Source organism: Mastigoproctus giganteus, chromosome 5 (assembly GCF_048544385.1).
Source record: "Mastigoproctus giganteus isolate SK-2022 chromosome 5, ASM4854438v1, whole genome shotgun sequence".
NCBI classification, from domain to species: domain Eukaryota; kingdom Metazoa; phylum Arthropoda; class Arachnida; order Uropygi; family Thelyphonidae; genus Mastigoproctus; species Mastigoproctus giganteus.
In genome coordinates this window covers 149,960,218-149,973,566 of record NC_143579.1, presented here as the reverse complement: position 1 = coordinate 149,973,566, position 13,349 = coordinate 149,960,218, and the positions used below count along the sequence as shown (strand labels likewise).

At 37.1% G+C, this 13,349-nt stretch overlaps 1 protein-coding gene across 1 annotated transcript in view; it reads right to left on the bottom strand.

The window, feature by feature from the left end:
* The window catches only part of thoc6 (THO complex subunit 6), a 247,387-nt gene that overhangs the window by 78,086 nt on the left and 155,952 nt on the right, over nt 1-13,349 (bottom strand). Inside the window, exon 9 of the mRNA XM_090374235.1 lies at nt 5,122-5,174. Within this exon, the coding sequence (XP_090230361.1) occupies nt 5,122-5,174 (53 nt within the window). The remainder of the gene's footprint in view (nt 1-5,121; nt 5,175-13,349) is intronic.

Below are 13,349 nucleotides of genomic sequence, written 5' to 3'. Positions count from 1 at the left end.
AAGTCTCCCACATACGTAAGAGATATGTTCCATGACTTCTTCCTTCGCCGAGTTTTATGTAACTTGGGAATGACTAGTAACATATTGCTACTATATTATTAGGCGCCTCCGTAGCCAGGTGGGAAGGAGCAGCAGTGCGTAGCACACGCTTCTTGATTAGACCGGGGTTCGAGCCCGTCACCACCAAATACGGAGGATGCGGAAAGGTCATTCAGGGAATGACCACCGCATATCCCGGAGCAATATGGCCTTAGTTGCTAATGCTCCTAAAAACCAAATAACAACAACAACAACTATATTATTATTGACAAATCTGAATTCAGCGCAATACTTGTTAATGTTTGACCATTTTCATACATTCTTATTAGTTCAATTTTCTGATCCAAATCGATGGCTTTCCTTTTCTTGGTAGATTTACTATTACTGCTGTCACTTATTCTCTTAGTCAGCACCATGAAAACAGTCAAAATTAAATTTTCTGAAAAGAACTTCACATGGTTAAGGCAAACTATTATCACCCCTTGTGAGCTCACATTTTACTAAAGCACATTTCTGAAGGTCAACAAAAAACAATTTGCACTTTCCGTTTTATTGGGCTTTTCTGTTAGCACAATCCATTATAAACAGATAGTAAACTCGATCTTATTGCATTTGCGATGATACCGATAGTTGGAATTCTGTTGGTTTTTACGTTATTATGGTGAAGTGTGTCCCCTTCACTGAAATCTTTTAGTCATAAAAAAAAAACCCATAATTGTAAGAATCTTCTCTTCTTTCCTATTTTTTTTTGTTACTCTGATCTCACTCGTGCAATTTTTGCATGCCATGATCGTCGTTATTAATTGCTTTTCTTTTTCTTTTTTTTGTTGTTTTAAATTTTACAATCGTAAAAAAGAAATAATAAAAAAATAAAAACTGAGTGAAAACAAATTTACGTAAATCCGTAGTTGCATAAGTCGGGGACCTATTGTATCAAAAAATGTTCAGCAACCTACGTAAAAAATATGACGATAGATAAAAAACTTACCACATACTACTCATGTGCCCAATATGATGCTTCCCTTTATTTTTTGCGATGTCGATTTTAAATCTAATAGCTTCCCTTCATTTTTTATAATGTTTTGGTTTGCACATGGTTTGGTCACCAACATTATAATGGTTCATTAGAGATCTAGCGGACAAACCATTTTCAAACTTTTCAAAAATTTCAAGTCTTTGTTTAACTGAAAGCGCAACTCTTTTGAATTTACTCATCATTTTCGCGATTTCTAAACAAAAAAATATATATATATTTACCATAAAAAAAATAATTGATATCCCTGACATAAATAATGAAACAAAATTTATCTTTTTGTGGTGCGATGGAACACAATAATCGTGATATTACGTGAAGGTGATCCATAGTTGCGAATCCTGTCTAAAGCCAGCTTGCTCTTTCAGTTGATTCTCATGAAGTATTCTTTCTAATCTGTTAGTAATGACCCTTGTGAACAACTTGTGGATGTGGGATAACAAGCTAATTGGTCTATAATTTCCAATTTCTGATTTATCTCCTTTCTTATGCAGCAAAACTATGATTGCATTATTCCACTGCTTAGGCATCACACCTTTTCTAATGCATTTTGTGAAGAGCCTTGCCAGTTTTTGTGTTATGTCTTTTCCTCCCAATTTTAACAACTCTACAGTAACTTCATCTTCCCCCAGAGCTTTCTGATTCTTAATTTTTCTTCAACACATGTTCTATCTCATCAGGAAGAATATCGGGTATGTCGTATGTGTTGCTAATTTGCAATCCATCTTTCCAACTGCTGGCATCATTTCCTCGCTCCTTGTATAATTCTCTATAGTAGTCTTCTGCTATTTGAATTATGCCTTCTCTGCTATTTATAAGTACAGTAAATCCCCGCTATTCACGGTCGCTGATTTAATATAAAATGAAGCCTAAACAAATGTGAATTTTAAAGCGCAGTGAACATTTTTCGCCATAAAAAAACACGGCTTGGCTAAAATATCTTTCCCAGTCAAAACAGCGCTCAGTGGGTGGGGAGAGGGGGGTGACAAAATCGCGAGCGTGGATGTTTCCCGCTAATCCTTGTTCAGTATGTGTTATGCGCTTATCATGGAAGGTTTCGTCTTTGCTTTTAATTTATATGCTTATAAATTGAATAAATTTATCAATTTATAAATTGATATGCTTACCAAAGTGATAAATCTACCATTTTGCAGTGTAAAACAGACTTTTTCGAGCGTGTTAATGGAAGAAAGTGACTTTATTGTGGACAAGTTCTTTCTAACCCGTACAAAAATATGGATACGAATAACAAGGGAAATGTGAAAATATCAAAGAAAGTGATGACATTAGTGAATAAAATTGTTATTAGACAAAATTTCTAATGGTGAAAGTCTCCCCTCAGTGGCAAAACATTATAAAATCAATGAGTCAACGGTACGATCAATCAAAAAATCGGAAGAAAAAATCCGCCGTGGTGTCTGTGAAAACGCACTAATTGCTTCAAAAATTTGCTCTGTAACTCGTGCTGTTAAATTAGAAAAAAATGGAAAAAGCTTTAAATCTGTGGATAGAAGACCGAACTCAAAATAAAATTCTGTTAAGTTCACTGATCATTCGTGAAAAGGCAAAACTCCTTTATCTACACTTTAGCGAAACTGGTGATAGCACTGGCGGGATAAGTTTTTTTAGCTAGCAAAGGTGCAGCTTTGAAAGATTTGTTTGAAATTTCTAATAAATATTACGTTTAATATTAAATTGTTTTTTATTTTCATTTCGATGCCATATGCTTGCATTTCACTATGTACAGTCTATGTACATAGTCAAATTATGAAGGTACATAATAATACATACATAGACAAAATTTTAGACTAGTTTTTCTAATAAATTTCATACTTGGGAACGGAACTCTTTTATTACAATGGGAGCCATAACTCAGTATTCGCGTTTTTGGTATTCACGGCATTTCTCAGGAACGTAACCCCTGCGAATAGCTGGGGTTTACTGAACACCATTGCTTTCTTCAGTTTCAGTATCATTTGTCTTTCTGTATTACTGCTCACGGCTGCTGATTTAAGTCCTTTGTTTTCCCTTAATACTTGTTCTACTTTTCTTGTGTTAAATCTTCTTATGTCCTCTGTGAGTCTCTTTCTAATGGCTTTGCATAACTCAGTATACTCAATTTTCTTCTTGTCAGTGTTTATCTTGCTCTTCATTTGTCGCCTTTGGTTCATCATAACAAGTGTTTCTTGACTAATTTTTTCTTCTTTGGATTTCTTTTCCCCTATAGGTTTCTTGGGCTTTATGACTTTCAGAAAGTTGTAATATTCCTCGTTGATATCTTGGTCCTGAGCAGTCTGCAGAAGCTCAAACTTGTTCTTAAGTTCCAGTACATACTGCTTTTTCTCCTCTTCTGTTATCTCAAAAGACCTTCGTACTATTTACTCGAGTCAGTTTTTTTCTTTTCTTTTCTTACATCTATATTAAGTTTGCATCTTACCATTCTGTGATCACTTCCAACATTTACCTTATTCAAGACGGTAACATCATTCATGATATATCTTCTTTTAGTGAGGATGAAGTCGATTTCATTAGTTGGTAATCCATTTGGACTCTTCCATGTCCACTTTCTGTTCATCCTTTTCTTGGAAAAAAGTGTTCATTACTGACAATCATTGAGATTCTGCAAATTCCACAAGCCTTTCACCTCTTTCATTTCTTTCAAAATTCCAAAATTTCCTATGGTTCTCCTTTCTGTGTTGTTTTGTCTTTTTCCAACATTAGCATTGAAGTCCCCCATAATAATAGTATAGTGGGTTTTCTGCTCATCTAGAAGACTCTCAATTTCGGTGTACATTTCTTCAACCTCTTCATCATCATAGCTTGATGTTGGTGCATAAATCATTATAACCTTTAGCTTGTACCTCTTAGAAATCTTGAGTATTAGTCTTGACACCCTTGGTGATGTACTTTTGAATTCCAAAATGTTTTTTATATCTTTATGGACCAGAAACCCAAGTCCACTTTCGTTCCAGATTATTATTATTATTAGCTACATGTTGCAAAGAAGCTTGAGGCTTATGCTATATCAGCAAAAAAAAAAAAAAAAATCCCCCGAATTACCCTGAGAGAGAGAGAGAGAGAGAGAGAGAGAGAGAGAGAGTCAAAAGTTGAAGGGAATCACCAAGAAAGAAGAAAGAAAAGAATGATGATACCCATCTCAGGACCCTGAGTGCGCGCCAGGCCCATACTCATCAGATGTGAGCCCCTGGGCAATATTAAAGATGTAATGTAGAACCATTTATACAAGAAAGCAATTATACTGAATCACATTGTAGATTTCTTAAGGGGTGGTCCTGTCTCACTAATCTGATTGGATACTATGATGCAATAACAAAGGAAATGGATGCAAAAACTAATACACAATCATTAGAGCCATCCAGACAGATGACATTCTGAAATATTATATACTTTGATTTTAGGAAGTTATTTGTTATTGGAAGTTATTTATACTGTTGCATATAAAAGATTGCTGTACAAACTGGAGCAATGTAGCACTAAGGCCAAGTTACTGTTATGGATAAAGAGATAGATGATGGGAAAATAACAGTGGTTATGAATGGACACTCCTGTTTGTGGACTGATGTTATTAGTGAATTCCCCCCCCCACCCCAGAGTTTGGTGCTAGGCCCACTGTTGTTTTTTATTTATTGATGATGGTATATCAAGCTTAATGTCTAAGGTTGCAGATGATAAAATGGTTCGCAGGGTGGATATTGACAGTAATCAGGGTAAGCTCAGAAATGTTTAAACTGGAAAGGATAATAGCAGACTAGATATAGCAATAGTTACTTTAGTTAAAAAGTAAAGGAAGCAGAAGTTATCATAATGCATCTCTTTTTTACCATTATGTAGACCAAGGTATTTTAAGGCTTTTGTTATAACTACTGCCATCATTTATCATTTTGAAAATTAAAATAAGTACAAAAAATGCAATACTCTCATTACAAGAAAACAGTACTGAAATGTAAGAAGAAATATACAATGTGCAATTACTGAAAATGCCCATAAAACAATCGGCATTTTACTGTAACCAAAACTAATTACTTTACCTCATGCTTATAAGGCTCAATGATGTGAACAGCATTACCACCTTTCCTTGTATCTGAAAAACAAAAGTGAAGGTGTGTGTGGGGGGGGGATCCAAACAGATCACAAGAGGTTGGGTTTAGATAACACACTATAAGTAACAAAAATGGGCAGCAATGATAAAAGAAAATAATCTGAATTAAATTATACACAGATTTTATTACACACATATATATATATATATATATATATAAAATTCATTTTTATAATCTCCAAATTACAAGAATAATTAAAGTTACCTTTAATTTTGTTTATAGCTCATAAAATTTGTTAGAATTCGAAATCTGACGCAAGCCTTCTTATACCACAAACTTTTAGCGTGAAACACTGCAATTTTGCACATAGACCATGAATGGTTTATAGCCACTTGAGGTTCACTAATATTTATAACTACTTTCTAATAGACAACTTTTTTTTTTTTTTTTTTGGGGCTTAATGGTGGTGATGAAACCATAATATACATTAAAATTAAACAGATAATATTTAACTCCACATTTTACTATGCAAAAATTAGTAACAATGTAATAATTATTTTTATTACTTTAATAATTAATACTTTTTGCAAAAGTTTCTGAATCCACTTTAAGATTAGCATCAGTAGTGACAAATAATGGAAGTTTATACAGCTAAAAAAAAATCCAATTCAAAAGAACTAGATATATTCAGATAAGTAGCATGAAAGCAGTCATATCTGGTGATTTTTGAATCTACTCAATAACAGAATCCCAAAGCAGTTTAGAATCATTATTAATTATCAACTACCTAAAGAGAAATGAGAAATATTCTTGTTTCATTTGCATGTGAAAAACCTCTCTCTCTCTCTCTCTCTCTCTCTCTCTCGTTCATTCAACTTATTTCTTCAAGTGACTTAAACACCTCAAGTCATGTCTCCAGGCTCTTCAGCTGACATCTTCTACAGTGTTCCTCACATGGGCAACCCAAAGTGAATCTAGGTGCCCTTCTTTGTACCCTGTCTAGAACTTCTTATGTCCTATTTTATGTGAACTTCCAGTCCTGAATACAATATTGCAAATGTGGTGGTCACCATAATTTTATAAAAAGAGTGATAATGTACTCACTGCTAGCAAAGGTCCCACAGACCACATGTAGAGCCTTCTGGCCACTTTCTCATAATGTAAGAAAAGCTTCATAACTGCTTGTATGATAATCCTAAATCATTCTCATCCCGAACCACTTTTAATTTCATATTACCCAATCTGTATGTCCTCCTCCACCCCCGATTTATTTTTTTCAAATGGAGAACCTTATATTTAGCAAGCTCAAACTTCGGTCCTCATCTTTCAGAACATACGCATAAATGATCTGTTATTCTGAACATTAATTAGATAGTATGAATCAGAGCTGTAATACTCAATATGTTCTACGTTGATAATAATATTAGTAAATTAATAAGAGGAGTTTACCTCAATATAGTACGTGGAACACTTCCGTATGATACCCTCCAGAAATTAAAACGGAAAAAACGAAAAAAATCGACAACTTACCGGTACATTAAAGTAAAATATAAATAATTAAAGTAAAATATAAATAATTAAATAATCAATTTAACACAATTCAAAATCAATTCAAAACAATTAAAATTCAAATTAACGCAATTAAAAGAATCTAACGAAAATATTCAAAACGATTTTCCTTCCTGAAGCTGACAATGCTTTTCGACCGACTGTCGTGATCACAGGAATGAAAATTACCGAATCAGGCTAAACCTGCAACTTAAATAGTGATTATGTGTCTTCGCGCATGCGCGTAAAGGTCCACGCATCGGAGATCAAATATGGCCGCCGAACATTAACAGAATTCTCGTGTAATTTAATTTCAACGGTTTCTGCAATTAATAGTCGCGTATAATTACGTTGAACGTTAAGTATTTTGGCCTCGTTAAATAAAAAAGTATGTTTTTCGTTAATGGCATGAAAGGCTAATTCTGATGCTGCTGAACGAGAAGCACGAACTGAGGCTTCGTGTTGATTTACACGGATATTAAGAGAAAACCGCGTCGAACCCTGATAAGACGAGTCGCAATCACCGCAAGAAATGTTGTATACTAGATCATTAATTTGTGTTGCGAACGCCGAAAGAACCGAGCGATTGTTCAGTATATATATAATACTGAACAATCGCTCGGTTCTTTCGGCGTTCGCAACACAAATTAATGATCTAGTATACAACATTTCTTGCGGTGATTGCGACTCGTCTTATCAGGGTTCGACACGGTTTTCTCTTAATATCCGTGTAAATCAACACGAAGCCTCAGTTCGTGCTTCTCGTTCAGCAGCATCAGAATTAGCCTTTCATGCCATTAACGAAAAACATACTTTTTTATTTAACGAGGCCAAAATACTTAACGTTCAACGTAATTATACGCGACTATTAATTGCAGAAACCGTTGAAATTAAATTACACGAGAATTCTGTTAATGTTCGGCGGCCATATTTGATCTCCGATGCGTGGACCTTTACGCGCATGCGCGAAGACACATAATCACTATTTAAGTTGCAGGTTTAGCCTGATTCGGTAATTTTCATTCCTGTGATCACGACAGTCGGTCGAAAAGCATTGTCAGCTTCAGGAAGGAAAATCGTTTTGAATATTTTCGTTAGATTCTTTTAATTGCGTTAATTTGAATTTTAATTGTTTTGAATTGATTTTGAATTGTGTTAAATTGATTATTTAATTATTTATATTTTACTTTAATTATTTATATTTTACTTTAATGTACCGGTAAGTTGTCGATTTTTTCGTTTTTTCCGTTTTAATTTCTGGAGGGTATCATACGGAAGTGTTCCACCTACTATATTGAGGTAAACTCCTCTTATTAATTTACTAATGTTATTCTGAACAGCACAGCCTGGTCCTGATTGTTTAGCATCCTTCCTACCCTTTGTAGTCCAATGTTATTTTATGTCTTCCCCAGGTAGAGTCCAGCCCTACCAATCAAATAAGTGACTAAATGAAATGCACAGGTGCCAACTTTGGACTATCAACAATCTGGAGCCAAAAAAGAAAAGGGTTTTTTTTTTTTTTTTTTTTTAAAGTACAATTGAACTAGAAATTAAATTTCACTGGCAAAATTCACATTTTATATTAAATACAGCCATAACATTGTTTACAGTACAATATGCTTTTAAAGCTTATATAACATTTTTCTATCTTTATGGGTTTCTGTTTGGATATCCTATTAAACATCAACTAAGAAAGATATGGTCGCAGATTTTGCCTTCTTCAGAAATGGTGAGTCGAAGTTTTATTTATAACAATGGTGATGCTGTTCAGACTTGGCTTTCAAGGGCATTTCGAAAGCTTCACTTGAAAGAGAACTGAATTGCATTTTTATTATTATTTTTTTAAACCTGGTGAAATATTCTATCACATTCAGCACTGATATGAGGAATTGCTAAAATGTGAAGAATGACCTGGGATAATCTGTTATATTTCAGGCTCATTTGTCAATTCCCAGCCAAGGGATACCATTGTACATCAATTTTTTCTTCTTTTGTAATAGTATTTGGTAAATTCTCACTGAAATTGATAGAACTGATGCTCAAAAACATTTATTGCTTCTTCTTTAATGACACCAAGGAGTACTAGAAACTTGTCCACAAAAAATTCCAAATTTGGAAATGTGCTCTGAACTGATAAAATTTCTATTACCTCGCTTTTAAGGTCATTTTTGTGTGCAAGTACATAAGGTAATTCCTCACTGACACTAAAGAACAGAATCTTCTCTTGTTTCAGACTGTTCATGATCTTGGCAATAGAAATACCTATGACTAAGTCAGAACCATCCATCCGGTTTAGTCTACTATGGTAATAAATTTCAAAATAAGTGAATGATTTGAAAATTGTAAATAAATTAAGTGGCACATAACATATATAGGAGTCATTTGTCAAAACGACACCCTATTAACTGCCTGGGCTCCCACCCATATGCTAATAATAACTTCTGCTGTGACTGTAACTTAGCCTAGACAAGGTTAGTATTTTCATAACAATAAAATTCAATCTATCTTGACGAACAACAAAAAACATTTGATAAAACGACCTTTAGCTTTGTGGCGGGGACAGCGGCTCCACCCCCACTACGAGGAGGTAGATTGCCCTATCTAACAAAACCATTAGTCTGACCTCCCGTCAGATAACTTAAAACAATCCATTTCAGTGACTTAATAATAATAAGAGAAACAACCTCCTCTTTTACACCATCATACCATCAGTATGAAAATAAACATAATTCGACAAGTGACTAAACTTCAAGAAGAATCCTCCTCTTTAGGTGTTTAAGACCAGCAGGACCTCACCAGATCCGAGACCACCAAGGCCAACCCAACCAACTCAGCAGCTTAAGTTTATGCTGGAGGAGCCACAACAGGTCCATAATCTTATATGCTCACTACCAGCAGAGGCCACCACCACGGTTCCACGAGGCCTAAGATTGATAATCAGTCCATAATACTCCATAATCAGTCCTCCTTCTGAGCATATCTACTGCATGAGCATACTTTGGACATATTTTATCTACAGTCTCATGGGCCGACAGGGACTTTCTCAACCAGCAGTTCACACACATATACAGGGTGTCTCAAAAATACACGGCATAACTTCAGGAATGAGAGTTCCTCATATGTAGATAATAATAAATGTATTGTCTACATATGTAATAAATGTAAAGTACTACACATGGGAAACAGCAACCCCAGAGCAACGTATCAACTATGTGGTACTACACGCACAGTGGTAGAGAATGAAAGGGACCTGGGGGTGGTTGTGCAGGCAGATATGAAGTTCTCTGAGCAGTGCAGACGGGCTGCAAGAGTAGCTCATGGTGTATTGTCAATGATATATACGAATTTTTCTAGCAGGGATAAGGAGGTGATTATTCCCTTGTATAAGGCAATGGTCAGGTCACACCTAGAGTACTGTATACAGGTCTGGAGGCCTCATTTCAAGAAGGATGTAGAGCTGCTGGAACAAGTACAGAGAAGGGCAACAAGATTAGTGAATGAAACAAAGGGGTGCTCTTACGAAGAAAGGCTTAAGTTTTGCAAATTACAGTGTCTGGAGACTAGGCACCAGCGAGGTGATCTGATAGAGGTGTATAAAGCCTTGAATGGTTTGAGCATGCTCAATGCTGATGGGATTCTTCCTCTCACTCAGAATAATTACCTGAGAGGACATAAATTCAAACTGAGGAAAGACAGATGTAGGACAGACGTGCGGAAATTTGCCTTTAGCCAGCGGGTGGTTGGTTGGTGGAACAGACTTCCATCCCTTGTCGTGGAAGTTGATAGCCTAAATAAGTTTAAGGCTCAGCTGGACAGGTATTTTGAACGAAGAGGGGTGAAGTGGAAGTGATTTCTTTTTTTTTTTGGCTGATGCTGCATAAGCTTGCTTTCTTGCATCAAATGCCTCTACTAATGCTAATGCTAATGCTAAAAATATTTTATATCGACATAGTTCTGGAAATGCTTGGTTCCCGAGTTATTAACCAGAATGTCTTATCTCCCACAGGTGATTTCCTTCATCACAAGGTACTGAGAGAATCTGGTGGTTTTCCGTTCTGACCATGTACTCAAACCATGAGCAAGCGGATATGCACTTTATGCGCGGTTTGGCAGATGGCAATGCTCTGGAGGCTCGTTGTTTGTACCACGAAAGGTTCCCAGAATGAAGATGTCCAGACAGGAAAACGATTGAAGGTATTCATCGTCGCTTTTGTGAACATGGGACCTTTATACCTCGTGCTGCCGACAGAGGATGACCAAGATCTACGACTCCTGAAGTAGAGGAAGAGCTTTTGGATGTTGTGCATGCCACTCCTGGAATCAGCACACGCAGAATAGCAATGCCACTGGCTGTTCACCGTTCGACTATTTGGAAAGTGTTGCGAGAACACCAACTGTATCGTTACCATCTGCAACGGGTACATGCCTTGTCAACAGCAGATTACCCTGTGCAAGTAATGTTCTGCCAGTGGTTCTTGCAGCAGTGTGCTACAACTCCTCACTTTCCTGCCTTAGTGATATTCACAGACGAAGCACAGTTCACACGAGATGGAAATAATTATAAATCCACATGCAATTCTTCCATCACATCATCAACAGCGGTTCAGCCTCAACGTCTTGGCGGGTGTTTTTTGGTGATAAGTTATTTGGGCCCTATGTACTTCCAAACTCACAGGGCAGGCATACAGAAACTTTCTGGAAAACAACATGCCTGATTTCTTGGACGACACGCCACTGATCATTCGTCAACAAGCACACTTCATGCATGATGGCGCTCCCACACATTTTAGCCACCTAGCCTGCAATTACCTGAAACAAAGGTTTCTTGGTTGGTGTATAGGTAGAGGTGGACCAACTGCCTGGCCTCCACACTCACTGATTTAAACCCACTAGATTTCTTCTTGTGGGGCCATTTAAAGTCATTGGTGTATTCGACTCCGGGAGCTGATGTGGAAACTCTGCACAATCGAATTGTGGCAGGTTGTGAGACAATACGAAACATGTCAGGAATTTGGCATCGTCTTCACGAGTACATGAGACATCGATGTGAGGCCTGTATTCAGGCAGAAGGTGGACATTTTGAACAATTACTATAAGGTGATGTGAACAGTTAAGTGTCATAGACAGACCTTCAAAACTTGGAAACCAAGCATTTCCGGAACTATGTTGATATAAAATATTTTTATTGTCTACATATGAGGAACTTATTCCTGAAGTTATGCCGTGTATTTTTTAGACACCTTGTATAGAAGTAAAGTGTGTTTAGGGTCTGATGGCACCAAGGGTTTCCCTCATCTCCGTATAATATACATTGTTGTGTGTTACAGTACACTGTAAAGCCAGAGATTTAAAAGTGTATGGATATTGTTAAGTGTAGTGTCGTGTACTGTTGTTCAACTGGCCATTTAGCTGTTGGACCCTATTGGGGCCCACTGTTGCCCCGTGGAGGCAGACCAGGAACACCAGTATTTTAAGTAAGTACTCTGGCAGGTCCTGCCACCTAGTTTTCTGAGATTTCAGTGGCTAGGACCTAAAAAAAAAAAAAAAAAATTGCAGCAGGATTGAGCGCTGAATGGGTTAGAGACAAAGAGGAATACTTGCACAATGAAATTCGAAAGTTTTAAATTTAGACTTGTGTGGGGCTTACACTGTGAAAGTGAACAATCAAATTTTCTGTAGTCAGATTTTCGGCTGCTCGGTGCTGAGGATCACGTACTGTCGTGTTCCTGCCCAGGGTAGGTTGTTGTATGGTGCTGGATAGAAGGGTAGCCTTTTCCCAGCACACAGTGCTATGGGTTGCTTGTGGGTCCAAGTCCCATCCACGGTAGTTCTAATCATTGAGTCTCATCAAGGGTAGCTGTGGTCACAGTTAGATTTGTAAGTAGTGGTAGGTTGTTTTAGTGGCAGTTTTGAAGCTTTTAAGGTTTCGGATAGGTCTATCTCCTGATGAAGGGGTCCTGAGCATATTGTGCAAATACTTTGTCGTCTTTCTCCTCCATAAGGATTAGGTGTTCTTGGTTTCTTGGTGAGTATTGGAGCTGGGTCACCAGGCAGCAGCGAAGGTCGTCAATTCGGATTCACCAAAGAAGCAAAGGGAGGGGTTTCACTGAGTCCAAACCCCGCTAGTTTTTCCCTGACAGCACCATGCCCTGTAAATAAATACGTGAATAGGAGCCCAGGTGAAAGCCAATTTGGATGCTTGGGATACGTCATCTGCAGTAGTAGTGGCACGTGACGCAAGAAAGCAAGTGTATGAACTTATGCAGAATCAGCCAAAAAAAAAATCATCCCATTCCCTCCAAATGCCTGTCCAGTTCCTCCTTAAATTTATTTAACCTATCAACTTCCACAACGACAGATGGAAGTTTGTTCCAGCAATTAACGACCCACTGGCTAAAGGCAAATTTCTGCACATCTATTCTACATCTCTCTTTTCTTAATTTGAATTTATGCCCCCTTAGGTTCGTAATCTGAACAAGTGGAAGGATACCATCAGAATTCAGTGTGCTCAACCCATTCAAGGCCTTATACACTTCAATCAGATCACCGCGCAAGTGCCTAGTCTCCAGCCACTGCAATTTGCAAACTTAAGCCTCTCTTGGTATTCAAGGGGTGGTGACGTGCATTCCACAACCTCTCCCACCCAAATGTCAACCTCACCTTCTCGG